General features: G+C 59.5%; 1 protein-coding gene and 1 long non-coding RNA gene across 3 annotated transcripts; one reads left to right on the top strand and one right to left on the bottom strand.

The window, feature by feature from the left end:
• Nucleotides 1-673: 673 nt before the first annotated feature.
• Nucleotides 674-1,857, bottom strand: LOC140845328 (uncharacterized). Of its 2 annotated transcripts, none has more exons than XR_012124098.1 (3): nt 1,413-1,857; nt 990-1,111; nt 674-906 (listed from the first exon to the last, which is right to left on the bottom strand). It is a non-coding gene; the product is annotated as an uncharacterized lncRNA (long non-coding RNA). The 2 variants fall into 2 exon arrangements; XR_012124099.1 differs by having other exon boundaries at nt 1,394-1,857.
• Nucleotides 1,858-7,122: 5,265 nt separating this feature from the next.
• LOC118972358 (ral-GDS-related protein-like) lies at nt 7,123-11,253 on the top strand. Its single transcript, XM_073219513.1, has 5 exons — nt 7,123-7,161; nt 7,501-7,566; nt 7,971-8,042; nt 8,921-9,042; nt 9,149-11,253. The coding sequence occupies exons 1-5, from the start codon at nt 7,123-7,125 to the stop codon at nt 9,231-9,233; spliced, it is 384 nt and encodes a 127-aa protein (XP_073075614.1). The 3' UTR covers nt 9,234-11,253.
• The last annotated feature ends 1,358 nt before the right edge of the window (nt 11,254-12,611 follow it).

The following is a 12,611-nucleotide window of genomic DNA, read 5'->3' on the forward strand; positions in this document are numbered from 1 at the left end:
GGGGGGGGGGGTGCGGGGGGGGGGAGGTGGGCGGGGGGCGGAGCAGGGCAGTTTCTTCTTCTTCTCCAGATTTTTCTGCAGTCAGAGGATCAGAGATAAAGCTGAAAGCTGATTTTGTTCAACCCCAAGCATCCAGTCCCCAGGGACTGAGGAAGAGCAGAAAAGAAAACCACAAAGCAAGTGAATCGGTGCAGGAATGTGTGCTTGGACCCCTGCAAGCAGCTACTTCATGTGTCTGCACCCCAGCCTCTCTCCTACCATTTCCCCTGGAAAAGCCCTGACTGCTTGTGTGTCAGGAGGACGGCGGTTCTCTAAGGCAGGAGCCTGCCACTCCCTCATTTACTAGCAAGTCAATAAACTATTCTTTTCTTTCCTCAAAACCTTGTCACTGTGTTTTGTGATTTGACCTCAGGGACGAGGACCGGGTCTTGGCATCAGGAGCAGCACCCCCGACCCCCCGACCAAGTGCCCGCAGGGCCGCTCCCTCAGTGTCAGAGGCCACAGGGCCGAGCTGTCAGGGACGCAGAGCTCCCGGCTTCCTCCTTGCTAGCCACAGGGGACTGTGCCGGCCAGGAGTGCCTGCTGTGTGGCGGGTCAAGCACAAGCCTCTCGAACTCCCTGTAAAGTATACATTGAAAGCAGTACTGCCTTCCAGGAGAGCTTACAGACTGGAGTGACCACCAAGGCCTTGGAAGATGTCGGCGTGGTGATTTCCGCAGACCCTTATTGAAGTCACTCGTTTGGCCTACGCCGAAAACGGATGAATCTTGGAGATGACAGTGCATGATGGTCACCGTCATCGGAGTGTCTCATATTGTAGTTACTGCTGCACATGGGGCTTCGTCACTTGGTCCCCAAGCACCCAGTGTGTAAGTAGTGGTCAGGAAAATGCTCTTTGTTCTCTTCCTGTGAGTGAAGACCAGGAGGGCGGTTAGCTTTCAGCCGGCAAGGAGAGAGAACTATCTCAGAGGCATATCAGGCCTCCAGACCTAGGCTGTCACTTAGTCAGAAGGAACCTTCATCTCCTTTTCCTTCCAGAAGCCGTCACACTGGCCCATCCCATTGATGGCACTCTGCTGACTGGACCCGGGGATCAGGAAGTACAGCTCATCTAGGCATATTGACAGAACACACACGTGTCAGAAGGTGGGAAATAAATCCAACAAAAATTCAGAGGCCTTTCATCTTATAGAAGTATCTAGAGGTCTATCTTGTGGGCATGCAAAGCTCTCCCTTCTAAGGTGATGAATAAGATGCTGTATCTGCACGCCCTCCAACACACACACACACACACACACACACACACACACACGGCACAGCAGCCTGGTAGATCACCTCGGATTTCAGAGGCAGCACAGACCTCATGTCCAGTGTGCTACTCTGCCCCACTTACTGATTGGTCTGAAAAGCACCTAGTTTGAGAGCAGCCTGGAACTGTGGAAGGTGGACGCCAGGAGATGGCAACACCTGGATCTCCTCTCATTGCCGCCCCTTCAAGGTGCACACCTGAACATGGCCTAGAGGGGAAGTGACTTGCCCAAGATCACAAGGCCCAGACCCCGGACTGACTTGCGTGCTGTTCCACCTCTGAGTCTGTGCATCAGACACACGTGACACCAGCCCCCAGGAGTTTTAGGTGTCGTCCGTGTATCCCTGGGGATGTCCCTAGGGAGGAATGTCTGGCGTGACCCTGCCTGTGCAGGTTGGGACGTTGGGCAGCTCCTGGGAGGTACCGTGGCCTCAGCAGGACAGGGAACTGGGGAGAAAAAGAGGCCTGAGCTCAGCTCTTGTCTCCTCAGAGCTGGGACCCTGGTGTCATTGCCAAAGAGCGAGGGGAGGGCTCTGGTGGAGATCTGTGTCCTCATGCATGGCAAGGGGCAGGAGGGTGGGCTGTGGGCGTGTCTGAATGCAGGTAGGGGCCCTGGAAATGGACCCTTGAAGAAATGATGTCACTGAATACACACCCAGTAGAACCTGAATTGTGACCCGGTCGGGCGGAACCCAGCTCCTGGTCAAAGACCCCAGTCCTGTTTACTTGACCGGAGGCGCTCGACAGAGCAACATGCGGTCTTGTTGTGTGGAGCCTTCTGAAGGCGTAGGAGTCAGGGATGCTGAGAGAGAGAGCTTTCCTGCTCGCTGTGGGCGTTGGCTGAGAGACCACCTCCCACGCCTCTATCTGTGTCTCCCGAGGAGCCCCGAGGTAACAAAGGGCAGCCCAGAGTAGGCCACTCCAGGGCCAGACCACTGTGTGACCCATCCCGGGCTGACCTTCCTGCCGGCCTTTCCTGTGTGTTTGTTTGCGGTGGGCGTGGGGAATGGGGGTACTGAAGGCTGGGGATGAGGGGGGGAGGTCCTGGGTGGCAGCACGTTGTGAGGTGGTGGCCCCCTAGCGGGGCAGTCAGTGTCACAGCTCTGGTCTCAGCACTCAGTAGTGGAGGTAAGTGTTGGGACTGGGTACTTCCACCCACATGTTAAATCCTGAGCCCGGGGGGTGTCCTCTCCTTCCCCCAGGGACTGGATGTCTAGGCAGATGGCCCTCTGTGCCTGACCTCAGGGACTGGGTTGGGGAACCACATTGCCCCCTGCGGGGAGGTCCAGGCACCCCCGGGTCCCTCTTCCTCCGCTACCAGGCTCGCGCTTCCCACAGCTCTACCCTGGGGAGCGAGGCGGAGCTGGTGGATGGACTCACCTACTCCATCTCCCTGGACCTGGGGCAGGCTGCCTACACCCCAGCACCCCATTCCAAGCCTGGCAACCTGCCAGGGCCCTCCCAGGGCTTCCCCACGAGATTGGCCAACAGACCCACTCCAGAGGGCCTGGAACCTCGATCCCGGGGGCACCCCGTGCCGCTCCTTGCTCGCACTCCAGGGGCCTGGGGGCTCTCGGGTGAGCTGCAAACCTCCCTCACCCTGGTGGGTCCTGGGTTTCCCACTGACTATCTCCCTGCTGCCCCCCTCAGCATGAACCTGAGCCACCTGTTCATGGGACTGAGGTCCCCAAGCACAGGGCTCCCTGGACAAGCATGAGGAGGAAGGGGAGAAAGCGCACCGCACGCATGGAACCGGCTCCAAACACCAGCCAGAGCGCTCCTGAGCTCACACTTCCTCCCGAGGACGCTGACCAGCCGACCACAGGCCAGCGGCTCCCCAGGTGAGCACCCACCCCCTCCTCAGCACAGTCAGGTTTCTACCCTCAGCCCGCGGTGTCTTGAGTGTCCCCACATGTGTCTGAGCCTCTGCGTGCTGCTTTGACAGGCAGGGTGGCTGGCGGTCAGCCTGTTAGGGTACCTTGGGGAACATGGAAGGGGCTTAGAGGGGCTCCCCTGGCGCCCCACAGGGTAGAAAGGACTACAGGCCAGGCTGGGCCACTTCGGTGCTTACCTCTCTGTACTCGATGAAAAGCCTTTGGCCTCACCTGTCAGTGGCCTGGAGCCTGGCTCATTTGGAAAAGCACATGGGAAGCAGCCTTTTGGAACAGAGGCTCACGATTCCCTGTGGCTGGGCCCGGTCTTTGTCCTCACTGTGGCCACGTGGGGGACCTCTGGGGACAGCAGAGGGGTACCTGGGAAGGTTCGGGTAAGGCTTCCTTCAGCAACAATAGGGAATGAAGCACCCACTTGGTGCGGACCTTTGGGGACACTTTGCATAACTCACTGAAGGAAGCAGATGCAATACTGGGACCCCATCCCTGGTGGACTCAGTCAATCACTTCAGGTGTCATCCTCAGGTCATGCCCGGGGAGTGTCACAGGTGGTGCCCTCTCGGCCTCTTCCAGGAACAGGGGGCATGACAAGGGGCCAGAGGAGGAATTGAAAATATAAGCATTCACTGGGTCCAGAGGGGGCACTGCCCATCTCACAGAATGGGGGGAGGAGGTGCTTGGGGCTTTCGCCAGGGGGCGCACAGCAGAGCCCAGCGGTCACTCATCTTCGGATTCCCATGGGTGGGCTGACAAGACTGGGGACTTCCTATTTGGGAGGATGGGAGAGGATGGGGTCCCAGGACAGATCCGCAGGGTCAGGAAGGGTGAGGGGCAGGTGCCGGGACAGGCAGGGGAGTGCACAGCGGCCAGGCCCACACAAGGGTGGGCAGGGAGGGCAGTGTGGCTGGAAGGACCAGGCTTCTCACTCTGCCACCCTCTGGCCTTCCCCCAGCCCCAGGATGGGACGGGCTAGGCGCCTGGCCTGGGAGCCCGAGCATGTGCCCAGGGTCCACCATGACAGCCAGCCTTCATCTACCCTGGAGGATCAAGTCCACCACCACTTGGTCCAGGAGATGTACCTGGGGCCCACAGTGGCAGAGCTGCAAGGTGAGGGGCTGCAGCCAGGGGACCATCCAGGGTGGGCTTCCCGGACTGAGATTCCCTTCAAGGCCATGAGGTCTCTTCTGTCCTTGGTAAGGTGTGGGGGTAATCAGGTCTGGGGTGACCCTTTCTCTGTATCCTGCTCCAGCACTACGTCGGAGGAGACCGAGGTGGCACGCCTGGTATCTCTTGTGCCACCACTATCTACAGTCAGTTCAGGAGCTCCCTGAGACCCCTGTGCTGGAGCTACAGCCGGCGTCACGTGCTTCAGTCTCTTCAGAGCCGGGGGATGTCCCAGCAGTGGCCTCAGTACCCGTGCTAGCTGCGAGCACCTGGGACATCCCAGGAGTGGTCTCAGGCCCCGAGCTAGAGCCCGATGATCCATCGAGCCCAGGGCCCAGGGCACCTGCTGGAATGGCACTGGGCCAGGGAGAGCCAGACGTGGGCCTGGAACCCACCAGGCCCTGTGCCGCGAGCACCCAGGATATGTGGAGGAAGGAGGAGCCGCCCATCCTGGTGTTTGCCCCCCGCCTGGTGGCCAAGCAGCTGACCCTGATGTGTGCGGTGAGCAGAGCTGGCTCTCCGGGTCGGGGGTGGGCCTTCCCTGTGTCACGGGCTGCCCCAGACCTGCCCTCCCCTGACGTGGACTCCTGTGATCTGGGCCCACGTCCCAGCTTCCCTACGGACTCATCCTGTGCACTGAGAGACTCTCCTCACCCCCAAGCCCTCACTGACCACACGGGGACAGTAGGGCCGGCCCTTAGGGATTTTTGGAGACCAATGAGGAGGAGTGGAGGGAAGGTGGACAGGGCCTGGCCGGGCTGCGAGGGGCAGGGCAGGGGAGGGGTGCTCAGGGAGGTGCTGCCAGGGCCTAAGGTCCTCGGGCCATTGGCCGGGCAGGCCTCCGCGGCCTCTGCACCTCGGCAGCCCCTGCCATGGACCTGACTAAGTGGAAGACACAGACACCAACAAAGGCCCTGGGTGGAGGTGTTTCGGGGGAAACTGCACCTGAGTGGGGAGCGGGATCCACGGGGTGGCAGCATGGGAGGCAGATGCCCCAGGCTGGGCAGGTGTGAGCTGCCTTGTGCTGCAGGGAGGTGAGTGAGGGTGCCTGCGAGCAGAGCCCCTCCGTTCCCCACCATGCTCTGCATCCAGTTCACAGTGCCTCAGTGGATGCAGTCCAAAGCCCAGATGGCCACACCCCCAGCTGCCTGGGCTCCAGCTCTGACTGGTGACTGCCTGGCACAGGCGCATAGCTGGATGACCCCTGCTTCTCATGCCCAGGAGCTGTTCATGAAGGTGCGCTATTCTGAATGCCAAGCCTACCTTTGGCACCAACCACAAACAGGAACCATTGAGCACATCGCTCCCACCATCCATAAGGTCATGAAGCAGATTGAAGCTACGGTCAGGTTGGTCACCACCTCCTGCCTTGGGACCCCGAGCATGACGGCCCAGGACAGGGCACGAGTGGTGGAATTCTGGATCCGGGTGGCCGAGGTGAGTCATGGGACGGCCCCTGGGGTCCATCCTCGCGTCTTGGGACCTGCTCCCCTCCTTGGCCAACTCTTAGGGTGGGTGCCTGCGGTGTGCCCTGCACAGTCCCTGGGCCCTCCTGCCAGGGCCATGTGGACCTGGACTCGCAGGCCCTGGTGGGGGTGACAGCCATCCCTGGCCCCTTCCTTGGGTTGAGCCACAGTCCTCCACCCAGGAGGGTGCTCAGCAGGTACCAGGTGTGCTGGGCTCCCTGGGTGTGTGTCTCCTTAAGGACAGGAGTTCATGGGGGGACAGAAGCAGAGAAGCAGGCCACGCTCTCAGCTCTGTCTTCCCTCCCAGGAGTGCTGGTACCTCAGGAACCACGCTGCCCTCCATGCCATTGTCTCGGCCCTGCAGTGCCCTGCTATTCATCATCTGGACAGCACCTGGAGACATGTGTCCTGGTGGGTAGGCCTGTCCCTGGGACCGGGGCACCTGAGTGGACAGGGACACACCTACATCTGGCAGTGTCCCTCAGTGTGCTGGGACATCCTGGGAGGCGGCAGAGCCTAGGAACAGTGATGGAGGCTCTTGGGGCCCCTTGTGGGTTAGGCCACGGGTTCCCCCACAGGAATCAGTTTCCTCCAATATCAGGTGTGGGGTGAAGCCCATTGGAGATCTGGAGCTTGTGCTCTGCAGCAGGAGGTCTCTGCCCCAAGGACGGCGACCTGGCCCAAAGCAGATTCGCGCCCGGGAGAGCAGGGAATGGAGGCCCCGGGTGGAAACACGCAGCCCCTCCCCAGGCCACGGATTCCCAGGGCTCAGGGCCGTGGTGGGAAGCCTCCTGCGGGCTAGCGGGCCTTCTAGGATCCCCGGGAAAAGGGGTCGGCCCCGAGACTCTCCGCCTGCTGGCCGCATGTGTCCCTCCTCCTCTCCCCTCCCCTTAGGGAGAGCTCCTGGATCTACAGAAAACTTAAAAACAGGGACAAGGGGGTTAACAGGAAGCAGCTCCTCGAGGTAAATAGGGGCTGGAGGTCTGGAAGGGAGGGGTCCTTGGGCAAATCCTCTGCCATGCTGCGGCCCAGCCTTGGGGCAGACTTGAGTTGTGCGGGGTGGGAGGGGGAAGCTGATGGGGAAAGTAGGGTCCCCCAGGTCCCCGAGGGCTTCATCTGTCTCCCTCCCTGGCTCCACTTGACTGGACCCAGGGGACAGCCCCCCGTCAGGGCTGGGGCTGGCGTGGGGTTGGCAGCAGGGTTGGGGCCTGTGGCCGAGCAAGGTTGGCTTGTCCCCTGGGTCCCTTGAGCCTGTCACGGCCCCTCTGTGGCCTCAGCTCCTCATGTGCATATGGAGGGTTGCCGTCACCCTGGGGTGCGGGTCTCCCAGGTGAGCAGGGCCCACAGAACACAAGATAGGCTTCAGCTTTGTGTCCCCCACAGTCATGTGAGGGGAGCCGTGCTGATAGCCGGGTGACAGTGGGTGCTCAGGGCACCCTGGGAGGCAGAGGGACCTCCCCTGACCCTCTCAGGGCGGTGGCCATGGCCCAAGGACCCACATGAGTGTGAGTGTGTGCTGGAGCTGGGGTCGCTCTGGGCTGAGAGCCTGCTGGAGGTGGGGACAGCGTAGGTGCCAGGGGGCTCGGGCAAGGCATCCACCCACCACGGTCTGGCTGCGGGAGGCACGTGGGAGGGGAGCAGGAGCACCTGAGTGTCCGGGGCCTTGCAGGAGGCGAGGGCCATCGTGAAGCAACAGCTGTGGGCCGTCAGGGCATCCCAGGACGTGAAGAAGCAGGTGAGCACGGCGCGGGTCACGGGCGGTGGGGGCGACCCTGCACCTGCTCCTGGTGCCACCAGCCCTGAGCTGCCGGCACTGGGGGGACCAGGAGGAGGGCGAGAGCAGCTGGGTACAGGGGGAAGTTGGAGGGCAGGTGCAGGGCCCACAGGGACCAGGAGGAGGGCGAGAGCAGCTGGGTACAGGGGGAAGTTGGAGGGCAGGTGCAGGGCCCACAGGTTCTGGGAATGGCCGAAAGCCAGCCCTGGGAGGGACCAGGAGGGGAGAGCAGGGCGAAGGGAGTGGGGGAGGCCGCACAGGGTGGTCCAAGGGAGCTGGGGGCTGCGGTGTGGGGTTCAGGGGAGGCTCTGTGGGCACCCCTGAGGCAGGCGGGGCCTCATCTCCTCCACACCCTGGTGGCACAGGGCATGGTCCCGTTCCTTGGAGTGTTTCTGGATGACCTGCTCGCAGACCAACTCCCGGAACATGATGAGGAAGTGAGTGACCCAGAGGGGCCCGGGGGGGCAGGATGGTGAGCTTTAGGGAGGAGAGGGCCTCAGTGAGCCCGGACCTCTCAGCACCGGGCCACCCCCATTCCTGAGAGTCCCCCCTCCACCTCAGGACCTGGGCTTCTTGGAGAGGACTGCCAGAAGGGCCCACCTAAGCCCCAGTCCTGGCCCCAGGGCAGGTGGGGCTGAGGGCTCTAGCCGGCAGCACCTGGGCAGGACTGGTCTCCCCCTCAGGCCCTGCCCAGGGGGAGGGATGCTGCTCCTTCAGGGCAGGAAGTACATGGTGTGGGGGGGGCTGGCAGTGCCTTCCCGCTTGAAGCCTCAGCTCCCCGGTGCAGTCCCCGCTTCTCGGTAGCCCTGATCCCGGGCCAGGCCCGGGTGCTGTTTCTGGGCACGCCTGCCCCTTGGAGGGCCCCGGCGGTCCTCCACCTTGAGAAAGGCTGGGGACATTCCGGCCTCGTTCTGGGCTCAGGGGGCTGTTTCCAATGTACTTTGGCTGCCTGGCTGCCTTCCAGGATGATGGGATGAGAGAGAGAGCATCTAGTGCCCAGCCAGCAAAGGTGAGGGATGGAGTCCAGACGCCCTGGGCAGGACCCTGTCTGGTCCATCCCCTGGGTCTAACGTGTCTTGACAGAGTTGAGACATGCAGAGCTGAGGACACTAAAGGCTTTGTCAGGTGGGGGGTGGGGGTAGCATCAAGGCCGCCTTCCTGGAGGAGGAGCTGGAGACCCAACAGTGGGAACAGGCAGGCCTGGATGGCACTGGAAGGAAGGTGTGTTCCTGTGTGAGCAAAGATCCGGGGCCATCCCAGTGCCCCCACTCCTCACCCCCCTCCTTGTCTGCATCCTGTCCTTCCTCTGCCCCAGGTCACTAACATCCTATATCAGATCATGATGCACAAGCGCGTGGCCAGGCTGTATGACCTGGAGCCCGATGAGCGCTTCCAGTCCTTTCTCCAGACAGTGGAGCTCCTGGATGAGGAGCAGAGGTGAGGCTGCCAGGAGTAGGGTGTGGGCTGCAGCTGCCCGCAGGCTGTGGGAGAAGGGACCCTGACGTGTGGCTCCAGGGCTCACAAGTGTCCCTCTGTCCTGCAGCTACACCCTGTCCTGCCAGCTGGAGCCCCCAGGCCAGGGACCCGGCAGAAAGGGGCTGTTACAGTTCTTCAGGTCCCACGTTTAAACGTCCTGGCCAGGGCCAGGTGAGTTTCTGGGCTGGGGCGATCGGCAGCGGGTGGGCTGTTCCCCAGCCTCAGGGAAGCTTCGGGCCATGCTGGGTGTGGGGGCGTCCTAAAGATCAATGGGGCTGGGGCCCCAGCTCCACTGCCGACCAGTCCTGTCAGACTGAAGGGTGGTTCCCTTCCCCTCTGGGACCCCGTTTCCTCCTCTGTGAGTAGGTGACACCCAGGAGCCTTCCCGTGACAGGGACCCCCCCCCCCCGGGTGCTGGTGATTGACAGGACCCTCCGCACAGGGCCCGGAGCCCCGAGGGCAGTGGGGACGGGGTGGAAGCAGGATAATGGGGGGAACCCGGGATAACCAGTCTCTTCTGCTCACCCGCGTGGCCCTGTAGCTGCTGTCATCGGGCCCTCGGCCCTGCTGGTGTCCTGGCTGCATGTGGAGGAGACCTTCTTCCCCTTCGGGCAGGCGGCACCCGGCGCCCCAGGGCCCCAGTCTGCCTGCTGCTCCTCCTCCTCCGGCTGCTCATCCCGAGCCTCTGCCGGGGCAGCTGCTCTGGCACCTCCTCCTTCGGCCGACTCGGGCAGCTCCCCAGGCTGCCGCTGCATCCTCAAGGACCCGTGTGTCGCTGCGGCGCACCTGGCCACCTTCGTGCTGTGTCGTCGCCTCTGCTTGTGGCCCACTGGACAGAGGCGAGCAGCCCCACCACGCGGAGGGTGTCACCATTCGTGCATGTGGCCCCCCATATTGTCAATGCCACCTGCTGCCTGGGTGCCATCAGCCACTGAGTTGTAGCCACATGGTTCCAGGAAGAGGTGGGGGCTGTCCTCACCAAGACTGGCCTTTCCTGGGATGGACATAGACACGGCGCAGTGCTGCGTGGGACCACCGTCCCCTGGGTGCCCAGCGGAGGCATCTGAGGATTCAGGTGGCTGGCCTCCACAGGTTCCTAGAACATTGTCCCAGGGGAACCCCCTGTGCAACTTACACCCCTCATCCCTGAGAAATTGCCTCCCTAGGGATTAAAGATGGTGTGAGAGGTGAGACAGAGGCCTCCTCCCAAAACCACATATAATACGAAAATACAATTAATAGAACTCATCCTGAAAAAGTACCAGGAAAGATGACTGCACCAGACCACATTCACCTGGAGAAAAGAGCAGACCTCACGGAACAGGGTAACGTACCAAAGCTGTGACCTGGCGGGACTCGAGCCCTTCCCCCACCCCAGTGCTTCGGCGGGAGGAAGAGACACAGAGCAGGGACGGAGTGGAGGCCTGGCACTGCTGAACACCCAGTCCTGGAGATCTGTTCAGAGCACAAACCTACATTGCATGGTGCTCTGGTGATTAGGGGGGCTGGAATACCTGGAGAGATGGAGATTTCCGCTGCTTGTGGAGAACAGGGATTCATATCCGGCTGATCTGGGCGGGCAGTCTGAAAGACTTCCTAAAAGCAAGAGGGCTGCTAAAGGGGCAAGGATTGCACAGAGCTTACTGCTCAGGAGAAAGGACAGGTAGACAAAATCGTCCGCATGCACTCTGCCCAGCAGGTTGGGAACTTAAACGATCTTCAGGCGCTACATCCCCCTGGCTGGCTATGCAGCTCCAAGGACCCCCACGCTGATATGCAGCCTGCTGTGTCTTCCTCAGGACTAGCCAGTACCTGGCTCGCAAACCGGCTACCCCTGCCCTGGCATCAGGCCAGCCAGAGGGACATCCCGCCTACAGCAGCTACAAACACAAAGCAGAGAGGCTTACACCTGTGTGTTCCGCCACTGGTTCTGTCAGTGGAGACAGGGATAGCAGCCAGGAAACAGGAAACAGCCCTGTCCACCCCCCCAGGCAACAGCCCTACTGCCCTTTGATGCCCGACATCACTCCAGTGGCTGAGCAGCTCCACAGAGGAGAGCTTCTGGGCACTAGAAGGCGCCACATACAATTATGAAATGTCAAAGAAAGGAACCTGGTACAAAGCCAAATCTCAACACCAGAGAAAGAGCATGTATAATGGGGGGGCACAGGGAGGGCTGTACAACGCAGAGAAGAAAGTAGTGACTGTACAGCATCTTACTACCTGATGGACAGTGACTGTAATGCGGTTTGTGGGAGGGACTTGGTGAAGGGGGAGTCTAGTAAACATAATGTTCCTCATGTAATTGTAGGTTAATGATACCAAAAAAAAAAAAAAGAAGCCGCCAGGGGGCAGGCCGTTGGAGGGCGGGGCACTTGCGTAGGGGCGGGGCCGCGCCGCTCTGAAGGCCCCTCCTCCTCCAGCCTGCGAGCGCCCGCCCTGGCTCTGAACCCAGCCCCTGCCCAGCGCGCCTGGGGAGGCCAGGGGACCTCTGTGGGTCTCTGAAATATGACCATGAATACAGGATTTTGTAAAAAAGAAGAAAACAAGTTTTCAGGCTGAAAGAAACAGGTGATTAATTAGGTGATGTGAAAGGAGGGTGATGATGGATGGACACAGACACCGAGTTTTAGCTCCTGTATGGGAATTGGCAGGTGACAGGCAATGATTTGGGGATCCTCTCCGCATGAGTAATCCCTTCTTCCTCTGATGCCTCTAACCTTCCCAACAGCATTCCTTTAGATTTGTAGGGCTTTGGGGGGACTCACACTTACCAGGTGTCCCTTTTAAATTTTAGCATGTCTTTTAAATTTCTCGGTTGTAGAATTCTCCAATCAGTCTACAGTGCTGATACCTATTTTCTTGAATGATGTAATCTTACAGAACTAGGTACATCTCTCATTTTCTTCTTAAGGATCTTAGCTTTTGTCATATTTCTTCCTTCAGTATCACAGGAAATGAGTAAATAGAGTAACAATCTAGACAGAGGACACGTCTACTTGAAAAATGGAAAGCCGCCTGTTTCATAGCAATACAAAAATCAGTCCCAGTGGCTAGCAGGCATAAATGGCAAAACAATAGGTGGTAACTCCAGAGAATAGCTTCATGACCTGGGAGTAGGTAAAGAATTTTAAACAGGATACAAAAAACATACTAAGAAGGAAAAGATTCCTAAATTTGTTCATGTCAATATAAAGAATTTCTGTGCATTATAAAAATCCCTTTTGTAACGTTAAGAGATTGAAAAGACCGCAGCCCACAGTCTGGAAGGAGATATTTGGAACACAGATAATAAAAAAGGGCTTGTGTAATAAATTCCTGCCAATCAGTAAGAAAATACAGCCCCCTAGAAAAATGGGTGGGAGGCCTGGGACAGCTCTTCACAAAAGAGGATATTCAAGTAGCAATAAAGATATGGAAAGGTATTGAATCTCACTAATAATTAGCAAATGCAATTCAACATCACAATATTTTAAGTATTGTGAATATTTTATAATAACAGTTCAGGAAGACTAATTTTAGAAACTAAA

The sequence above is a fragment of the Manis javanica genome, chromosome 13 (assembly GCF_040802235.1).
Source record: "Manis javanica isolate MJ-LG chromosome 13, MJ_LKY, whole genome shotgun sequence".
Classification (NCBI taxonomy): domain Eukaryota; kingdom Metazoa; phylum Chordata; class Mammalia; order Pholidota; family Manidae; genus Manis; species Manis javanica.